Below are 10,593 nucleotides of genomic sequence, written 5' to 3'. Positions count from 1 at the left end.
TTCTGAAGCCACCAACCATTTGACTGCTGATCCAGAATTGTTGTGTGAACCAGCTGAAGTGTTCTCTCATGGCCAAATTTACATGGGTAATGGAACTGGAATTCCTATTATTTCTATTGGCTCTTCTTATTTCACCACTGTTACTTCACATAACACCTTCAAATTAAATAATCTTCTTCTTGTTTCCTCCATTACCAAGAATTTGTTGAGTGTGTCACAGTTTACAAAAGACAATTGTTGCTATTTTGAATTTTATCCTTATGTTTGTTATGTCAAATCACAGGATTCTAATGTCATATTACTAAAAGGATATCTCACCGAGGAAGGACTCTATGTTTTCCGTGGTGTTCTACCCACTTCTGTCTCCTCTTCCACTATTACTTCTTCTAGTTGTAATAGGCCTAGTTTCAATGTTTGTAATAAGGCTAATTCTCTGTCATGTAATAAATCTACTACTACTTTGTGTAATGAGCCTAGCTTACATACGTGTTTTCTCTTTGGCACTATAGGTTGGGTCATCCCCATGAGTCTGTTGTTAAGAATGTTATGAAGAATTGCAAAATCTTACACATTAATAAAACTGTGTCTGATTTCTGTTCATCTTGTTGCATTAGTAAAACTCATAGACTTCACTCTGCAAAATCTTCTACTGTTTACAAATCTCATTTTGACTTAATTTATGTTGATCTATGGGGACCTGCACGTGTTTATTCTCAAACAGGGTTCAGGTATTACTTCTCCATTCTGGATGCCCACACTCGGCATACATGGATTTTCTTACTCAAACAGAAATCTGAAACTCTCTCACTGTTTCAGTACTTCCTAACCTATGTTCAAACTCAATTTCAAGTCACCATTAAAGCTGTTCAGAGTGACTATGGAGGAGAATTTCGTCCATTTACCAAACTTCTTCAAAGTCATGGGATTGTTCATCGCATTTCTTGCCTTCACACTCATCACCAACAAGGAACCGTTGAAAGAAAACATCGGCACATTGTGGAAACTGGGCTAACTCTTCTTGCTCATGCTCATCTTCCATTGAATATTTGGGATCATGCTTTTGCAACAACTGTGTTCCTCATTAATAGACTTCCATCAGTTTCTCTCCATAACAAATCCCCTCATGAACTACTCTTCAAACATCCACCAGATTACACTTTATTCAAGGTTTTCGGTCGTGCCTGCTTTCCTCTTCTCAGGCCCTATGCTAAACATAAACTTCAACCCAGAAGTTCCGAATGCACCTTCCTTGGCTACTCTTCTAGTCACAAAGGCTACAAGTGCATGTTACATGATGGAAAGATCTACATTTCAAAAGATGTTACTTTTAATGAAAACATTTTTCCTTTTGCTGCCAAAGGAAAGCGTCAGTCCAACAATGGAGATCAGCATTCAACTTCATCCCTTACTGGATGTCACGTTTCTCCTATATTCAATTTTCATGATACTAACACTCTCTCTAGAGAAACCTCTAAGGACACTCATAACTCTGGTACTTCACCTATACAAGATGTGCCTCCTCTCCTCCCCTAATTCTCAAACTCCCTCCCTAATTGCCAGTCCCACACTTGAATCAGCTGATTCTATTTCCTCATTTGCAAACCACTTACCCTTGACTACTGCTCCTACCTCTCAATCCTCTCATCCCATGCAAACAAGGTCAAAGTCAGGCATATTCAGAACTCTATATCCAAGAGTTCATCTGGTTCATTCTGAACCAACCAGTGTCAAAGCTGCCTTAGCTATTCCTCAATGGCAGCAAGCAATGCAATCAGAATATGATGCCCTCATTAAATTGGGTACATGGTCTCTAATGCCTCTCCCACCTCACAAGAGAGCAATTGGGTGCAAATGGGTCTTTAAAGTCAAAGAAAATCCAGATGGAACAATCAACAAGTACAAAGCTAGGTTGGTTGCAAAGGGTTTTCACCAAAAGTAAGGGGTAGATTACAATGAGACATTCTCTCCAGTTGTCAAGCCAATCACAATAAGGGTTCTTCTTACACTTGCTGTCACTCATCAATGGATGATTGAACAACTTGACATTAATAATGCCTTTTTAAATGGCATTCTTGATGAAGAAGTCTACATGAATCAGCCATCAGGATTTCAAAACAAAGACAAAACTCTTGTATGCAAACTACACAAAGCCATTTATGGTCTAAAGCAGGCTCCAAGGCAATGGTTTGAAAGGTTAAAAGGTTTCTTAGTCAAGCTTGGTTTTCAAGTTAGCAAATATGATAATTCTCTTTTCATTCATACCTCTACAACCTACAAACTTTATGTTTTGGTATATGTTGATGACATAATTGTTACTGGATCATCATGTCTCCATATTCAAAATCTCATCAAAGAATTAAGCTCAACATTTGCTCTCAAACAACTAGGGCCTTTGGACTACTTTCTAGGTATTCAAGTCAAACACCAAAAGAATGGGTATTTGTTTCTCTCTCAAGCTAAATACATCAGTGATCTTCTTGAAAGGGCTAACCTCTCTACCTCTAAGCCTTTTCCTACTCCTATGGCTAACAATTGTAAACTAACTAAGCATGGTACTGACTTCTTTGAAGATCCTACCTTCTACAGATCCATTGTTGGTGCTCTGCAATATGCTACTATCACCAGACCTGACATCACCTACTGTGTTAACAAGGTGTTTCAATTTCTTGACAAACTTTGCAATTCTCACTGGAGAGCAGTAAAAAGGATCCTTCGATATCTCCAAGGAACTCAGACTACGGGGTTAACAATAAAACCTGCTTGTCTCTCACCCAATCTATCCATCACAGCTTTTTGTGATGCTGATTGGGCCTCAGACATTGATGATAGAAAGTCTACATCGGGGGCTTGTCTCTACTTGGGTCCTAATGTTGTTACCTGGTGGTCAAAGAAACAACGTACTATATCTAGATCTAGCGCAGAAGCAGAGTATAGAAGCTTAGCCTTGGCCTCCTCTCAAGAGATTATGTGGCTTGAGTCTCTACTCAAAGAACTATAAATTACCTATCACACTCCTGTTATTTTCTGTGACAACTTAAGCACAATAGCTATGTCTCACAATCTTGTGTTACACAACCGTACCAAGCATATTGAACTAGATTTGTACTTTGTCAGAGACAAAATACAAAGCAAGACTCTTATTGTCAAGCACATTCCCTCAGAATTTCAAACTGCTGATATCTTCACAAAGCCTCTACCTAACACTCAATTCATCATCCTCAGAAATCAGTTAAAAATTCAAGACAGATTAATCAAGCTCTGAATCATCTGAGGAGTCTTGGATTCAGGGGCATATATTAGAAGTGATTCAGTTATTCACTGATCACATGTACAGTTTGTTAGTTTCCCTTGTTAGAGTTTGTTAGAGAGTTTGTTGTTATGGTATCTTCTCCTTTTCTCTCTATATAAAGGGTTTTGATACTTCTTGTAAATCACAAGTTTAATAATACAAATTCAGAATCATTTCTTCTTCTTCTTATCTTCTTCAAGTGTTCTCTAGTTTCTTACAAATAGTATAAGTAAACAACATCATAAAATAGTAATAAACAGTAAGATAATAATAATAAAAGCAAAAAATGAAAACAACAATAAAACAACAAGATATCAACAACAACAATATGAGCATATGCAACATAATTTTAACAATTAGAGCGTTCCACCAATAATTAATAACAATAATACTTTCACAATAATAGAATTGATAATAAAACACCTAATCAGAGTCAACACTTGAATCATCTTCATTTGATTGTGGGATTGGTTTAAGTTCTAAAAAAATATATCAATTATAATCAGTATAATTTAAAACATAGCAAAATATATATATATATATATATATCTTGTGTGTTTGCATGTGTTATAGAATATAACAAATAAAGTATATGTATTTTTTGGAGTTAAGACTTACGATTAAGTTTGGAAGACACTTACAAGAATTACACACTTAAACTTGACATATTATTTCAGTCTGGTCTGGATCGATCAGGATCCAAGAGGTGAAACCAAAATCTGGACCAGACCAATCAATCTTTAAAAAATAAGTCGAACATAATTCAAACACATTCGGTTTTTGTAGTTTTGGTCTATTTTGGATTGGTTTTTGGTTATATTTTTGGACCGGTCTGGATTTGAATAATCCTATTAACAATTATGCATGTGTTAGTATAATATATAAATATTAAATTCCTAATTTAAAGAGTGAAAGTTTTAAAATATTACATATCAAGTCGGGCCCAAACTCATTATTCCCTCTAATTTTAAAATTTTGAAATGGTCTTATTAGCTCTGGGCGAGTGGCCCTAATACAATTATGGTTAATTGAGCAATCTAATAATAAGTACATTAAAGTTCATTTTTCAATGTGAATTCACATCTATCTATTTGTAGAACTTGATAATCTCGCACTTAAGATTTAATAATATTCTCTTGAGCTTAGGTTGCTTTTAACAAAATGAAATAGAAGGCGAACAAAAAAAGAGTCAGGGCGATCTCTGTTTGCCAATTTCAAATGCATTTAAGAAACTTTAATCCAAATTTGAAAATAAGGTAATTTTGTTGTTGAAGAGAAAGTATAATCCACCAACCTTTAACCTTGATAATAAGAAAAAATAGGTTGTGTACCGATAATGAATAATTTTATTACATTATCAACTATCATCATATATAAAAATTATTATTTTTTAAATAAAAGCAATACATGAAAATATAATGTTTTGATAGAAAACTTTATACTAACCATTGTTAACAGCTATTATATTATAATATTAAATGTAGATAAGGTAGTCTGATGGTAAAGAGGATGGTCGTAAGGAATGAAGTGCAGGAGGTTGTGAGTTTGAGTCTCACCATCAACAAAAGATGGAGTTATAAGGTGGTCAGATGATAGGGCGTAGGAGGTTGATGGTGGAGTTTCATCCACAACAAAATACTAACAATTGCCGATCAAAAAAAATTAAATGTAGATAATCAAACCGTGATTGTTTTTGAAGGTTAGAGTGTAAAAGCTAATCGCTTCTTTTAAGAATAGTAGTAAACGAAAGAAAAGGACGTTAACTTTGGATCAGGCATGAAATCAGGAATGTATAAACTAGAAACTGCAACGTTGGTCACCCTATTTTCACTCTATGCATGCTATTTTTGCGTTAGTGACAAATTGAAAATCTTTTTTCTATCGTGTGGAATATGCTATATTGCTATATATGTGTCTAAGTATTTTATTATTAACTTCCATTTAATTTTCTTTTTTCGGTATTGCTATATATTGGCGAATAAAAATACAACAAAAGAATCTAAATACAAATAGTATCTAACAAACTAAAATAATGATAATAGTAAAATCTTAAATTCTTAATGCTGATTCTTTTAATTATCCAATATCATTTCCTTTCAATGTGATTTTACGGTCTCAAAAATTGGTTCTGTAAAATTGTGATAAACATATTTTAGCCCCTCTAGTTTCATGATTTAATAAATTTAGTCCATATTGCTCAAATTTTACTACACATGTGTCAATATTGATGAATGTGGTCCTTTCGTCAATATATAGCAATATCGTAAAAAGAAAATTAAATGATGTTTATAAAATACTTAGACACATATATAGCAATATAGCATATTTCACAAGATAGAAAAAAGATTGTAAATTTGTCACTAACGCAAAAATAGCATGCATAGAGTGAAAATAGGGTGACCCACGTTGCAGTTTGTAGTTTATACTTTATAGTTTATAGTTTATACCTTCCTGATTTCATTCCTGATCCAAAGTTAACGTCCTTTTCTTTCTTTACTACTATTGCTAAAAGAAGTCTTTAGATTTTAGACTCTAACCATAATTGAGGTTAAATGTTAAATGTTAAATGTTAAAATTAAACCCCAAGGATTGGTGGATAATATTTAAACCTTCTCTCATAGATAAAATAATATAACAATTTGATTAAAATAACTATATTTAAGTCACACTAGAAACTAAATTGAAGAGAAATGAATAAGTATGAACTAAAAATTTAGTAATAATAAGAGAATAGTTAAAAAATAAAGTATAAATGTAAACTATGTTTTTAAAATATCATAAAGTGAAAACTTTAAGAGTAAATTACACTGACACTCCTGAGTTTTAGTGAAATTACACAAACCACCCATCACTTTTTTAAACTTACACAAACCTCCCATAGTTTTATATTTTCATTACACTGACCACCCCTGTATAATAAATAAGTGTAATTTTTTAAACAAAAAATGTGATAAATGCAATTAAGTTAAACAAAACATGATATATTGTGTAGACAAGTCTAAATAATATATAAATCAATGTATCTTTATTATTTTTGGTTCGTTACACTACATTATAAGAGTGATTTAAACAATATTTCTTTATAATTGTTGATGCATTTTGTAACAAAAAAATAATAAAGATACATTGATTTGTATATTATTTAGACTTGTCTACACAATATATCATGTTTTGTTTAACTTAATTGCATTTATCACATTTTTTGTTTAAAAGATTACACTTATTTCTTATACAGGGGTGGTCAGTGTAATGAAAGTACAAAACTAGGGGAGGTTTGTGTAGTGTAGAAAATTTAGAAGAGTGAGGGGTGGTTTGTATAATTTCACTAAAATTCGGGGGTGTCAGTGTAATTTCACTAAAACTCGGGGGTGTCAGTGTAATTTACTCAAACTTTAAAGATACGGAATGGAGGGGTGTCATTAACAATTTAACACACGTTTTTTTGTAGGAAAAATAGGAAAGTAAACTCATTTAAAGGTATTTTCGCAACGATGTTAAGTAAATAACTTTATATCATCCTTAAATTTGTCTTAAATATATCATAGTGTAGCAATAAGTTATAGTTCAGCAATAGACAAAGGAACATAAATATGATTCAGATCAGTCCAAGTTGTTTAATATATATGGAAAAGTCATTATAAAGATAAGAGAGTAATAATCTACTTAATAAATAAATAAATTCAAATCTTAGATAAAACAATGCCGTGTCAATTTCTGACAGACTCATCCTCATTAAGCAAATGACCAGTTTTCCTTCTCAACCAAATTAGCCAAAAAAAAGTGAATGTCATCTACAGTCTCAACCAAAACCTTATATAAAGATTTTTCCTTCTCGAGATTTGAAATAAACTATTTTTCATAAACCACAAACAAAGAAGATCTAACTATTTAACAATATATAAAAATGGTGATTATACGTTTACTTAAATATTTAAAATATTTGATGTAATTCCTTAATTCTCTCTCCTTCCAATAATTAAATTTCAATATTTTTTTCAGTCAAAAGAAGTTTTAGAAAAATAAATTATAAAATTAAATATGAGTTTTTCATAAGAAAAAATATGTCATGAGTATTTGAGAAAGAGAGAATATATACATAAATAGAAGGGGAATACTCAATTTAATTTGTTATGATATTACTAAATGATTCTTAAATAATACTCCTAATATATATAATAATGCATAAAACTTGGTGATTTTTTACTTAAATGGTTCATTTTGTTTTTATTTAAATAGAATGTAAATATTAAAAAATATTATTAACAAGACTGCACATATAAAGAGGAAATATGGCTCGGAATGATATGAAGAATTAATAAGATATTTTTTGTGTATATCATGAATAGTTTTTATGGAAGTAATTTTTTCAAAAGATGTTTACATTCACAAGATGATGGGTTTTTTCTACTAAAGTGAGTTAAATTTTAGAAGGGAATTAAAATAAGAGAATTCTTTAAAATTACTTTACAAATTTTAGAGTCAAAGTGAATTTCATTGCTCCATCTTCTATTTCCTTTCCAAAAACAACATACAAACAGACTTTAAAGAGAAATAAATTAATTTAACCTTTGAATTATGAATAACCACTAATATAATATTATATTCATATTATTAATACTAATTATTATCGAATTATCTGAATCCAGTACTACGGGACAGTAGCGTACAACATCTCAGCCAGATTATAATATATCTAAGTCGTTACCGTGTGCAAATCCAATCCATCAACATTTCCAATCACTTGTCCATGGAGATGGTGGCCACATCAGAAGCCCCAGTACAACGTCAACAATCTCTAATCAGCATGACCAATATTATTTGTTATAATTAACCCTGATTACTATTAATTATTTATTATTATATATCTAACACTTTACTCTGTGTGAATCAAATCTCTCTCCATTTCCAATCTTTGTCTACCTCACAAGATAGAGGCCAAATCACAAGCCCCAGTACAGCGTCAACAAACTAATCAACATGTCCACCATCAAGAACCGTACGAGTGACATTGAAACCATTGATGAAGAAGGTGGAGAAGAAGCACTTCAACATCAACCTAATTCAACCATGGACAACGAAATGCAATTGCATGCAGACCAAAAATCTAACACTAATAAGAGGTATATGCCCCTTTTGGTGATAAACTATTTAATGCTCTTTGTGGGTTCCCTTTCTTCAAGTCTTCTTGCTAAGTACTATTTCAGACACAAAGGTTCTAGCAAATGGGTTTCAACTTGGATTCAATCTGCAGGGTTTCCTCTACTGATCATCCCAACTTTCCTCCCTTATGCCCTTAGTCTCACTAAGAGAAAACCCTTCACTGATTTCAATCAAAAGATTTTAATCTTATCAATCTTTGTTGGATTTATGTTAGGAGTTAATAATCTTTTGATCTCATGGGGAGTTTCATATCTCCCAGTATCAACCTCATCCCTTGTGCTATCATCCCAATTGGCTTTCACTCTTATTCTTTCTGCCATCATAGTCAAACAAAAAGTAACATTTCTAAACCTTAATTGTGTCATCCTTATTACATTAAGCTCCATCATTCTTGCCTTGAATTCTAGTAGTGAGACAACAAGTGGAATGACCCAAAAGACATACTTGATTGGGTTCTTCTGCACAGTTGGTGCAGGTTTGTTATTTGCATCATATTTACCAGTGATGGAGAAGATTTACAAGAAGGTGTATTGCTATGAAATGGTGATAGAAATGCAGCTGATAATGCAGATTGCATCAACAGTATTGGCCACCATAGGGATGATATGGGATGGTGGATTTTCTCAAATGAAGGAAGAAGGGCAAAAAGTGTTTGATAAAGGACCCAAAATTTATTGGATATATATAGTGTCAAATATAGTGACATGGCAACTTTGTTTTATGGGAACTGCAGGAATGGTGTTTCTGACAACTTCATTAACAGGGGGGATTTGTGCAACAGCCCTATTGTCCATGAATGTATTAGGAGGTGTGGTTGTTTTTAGAGAAGCCTTTGGTGGTCTCAAAGCAGTGTCCACTGTGTTGTGTTTGTGGGCATTTTGCTCTTATGTCTATGGCATGTACACTAAACAGAAAGCTGAAATGAAGAAGAGGAATGAATCTTCATCGGAGATGATCCCTATCACCAATCATGCTCTTACTCATTGAACTATATGCACTTTGTATAAGATTGTAGCATTTCATTTTAACGCCGAGGTAATTTATGTAGCACCAGTGCTTTAATTTAAGACTATTTCGAAATATGGGTACTTATTTCATCCTAATGACGTTTTCTAAATACTTTTACATGATTTATCTGAGTTATTTTATAGATTTTTATATCAATATATCAATAATGTGTTGCTTACTTCATGCATATTGCTTATATGTATTTATGCTTATTAGATTATTTAATCAGATTCGTGTTTATGAAAAGATATAGATAAAGCCAATTTGGATGATTTCTATATCTTGAAAGGAGTTAGTCTTGTATCTCTTGGCTGGGCTACACAAATTATTTAATTAGATATTCTTTGGTTAAGAATCAAAATGTTTTTTTTTAATTTGTTTCCTTAACGAGTACATAATAATTAATACATTATAAATAAAAACAAAACAAAATACAAAAACGAACCCTCCCAAAAATTGCATTCTTAAACAAGAAAGAGAAGTTAGCCACCATAAGAAAACTCACAACAATTGTACCTTCACCTGCATTCATGGGTTCGGTGACGATTCTAGGACTAGAGTCAAGGTGTGCAACATATGTGTTATAATTTAAAATATGACCAATCATAAAAAATGAAAACATTTATATCAGAGTTAGAAAATGTAAATATATTAATCCAATTGATAACATATTTTATAATTACTCTTTATATGATTTCAATTTTAAAATTGTTGAATGATGAATTCGTTGTCAATGTTGTTAAATATTTCTAGCTAAATATAGTCACTAGACAGTAGACATACATTCATCCACACATCTCCCATTCGATTACACAATATTTTTCACAATTTTTGTAGTTGAAAAAACTCTTTCTACATTTGTATTGCTAACTTCAAAAGAAGATAACTAATGTAAAAATAATGTGTCTTCCACTTTCAACAAGCTTATATAAAAAATTATTGATTCATTTCAAAGAAACAAATTCAACATTGATTTGCATATCAATGATGTAAGTCTTAAGGACTGACTCAAATGAGAATTCCTAATGGTTAATATATTACCTTTGATTTGTCAATAGGATATTCTTGTAAAAAAAAAATATTTTTCTTAGACTTGAGATTATCATAGTAATTAACAAGTTATTTATTATATTTTG

At 31.9% G+C, this 10,593-nt stretch overlaps 2 protein-coding genes across 2 annotated transcripts; both read left to right on the top strand.

Annotated features, from left to right (window-relative positions):
• Nucleotides 1–2,089: 2,089 nt before the first annotated feature.
• Nucleotides 2,090–2,998, top strand: LOC109341489 (uncharacterized mitochondrial protein AtMg00810-like). The gene has a single exon (XM_019579419.1). The coding sequence runs from the start codon at nucleotides 2,090–2,092 to the stop codon at nucleotides 2,996–2,998; it is 909 nt and encodes a 302-aa protein (XP_019434964.1).
• Nucleotides 2,999–8,024: 5,026 nt separating this feature from the next.
• On the top strand, nucleotides 8,025–9,530 carry LOC109341487 (probable purine permease 4). The gene has a single exon (XM_019579416.1). It carries the CDS (start codon nucleotides 8,267–8,269, stop codon nucleotides 9,434–9,436), a length of 1,170 nt encoding a protein of 389 aa, XP_019434961.1. The 5' UTR covers nucleotides 8,025–8,266; the 3' UTR covers nucleotides 9,437–9,530.
• Nucleotides 9,531–10,593: the final 1,063 nt, after the last annotated feature.

This window comes from Lupinus angustifolius, unplaced genomic scaffold (genome assembly GCF_001865875.1).
Source record: "Lupinus angustifolius cultivar Tanjil unplaced genomic scaffold, LupAngTanjil_v1.0 Scaffold_473, whole genome shotgun sequence".
Classification (NCBI taxonomy): domain Eukaryota; kingdom Viridiplantae; phylum Streptophyta; class Magnoliopsida; order Fabales; family Fabaceae; genus Lupinus; species Lupinus angustifolius.
Note: the sequence above shows the minus strand (reverse complement) of the source record. Positions and strands in the feature narration are given on the sequence as shown.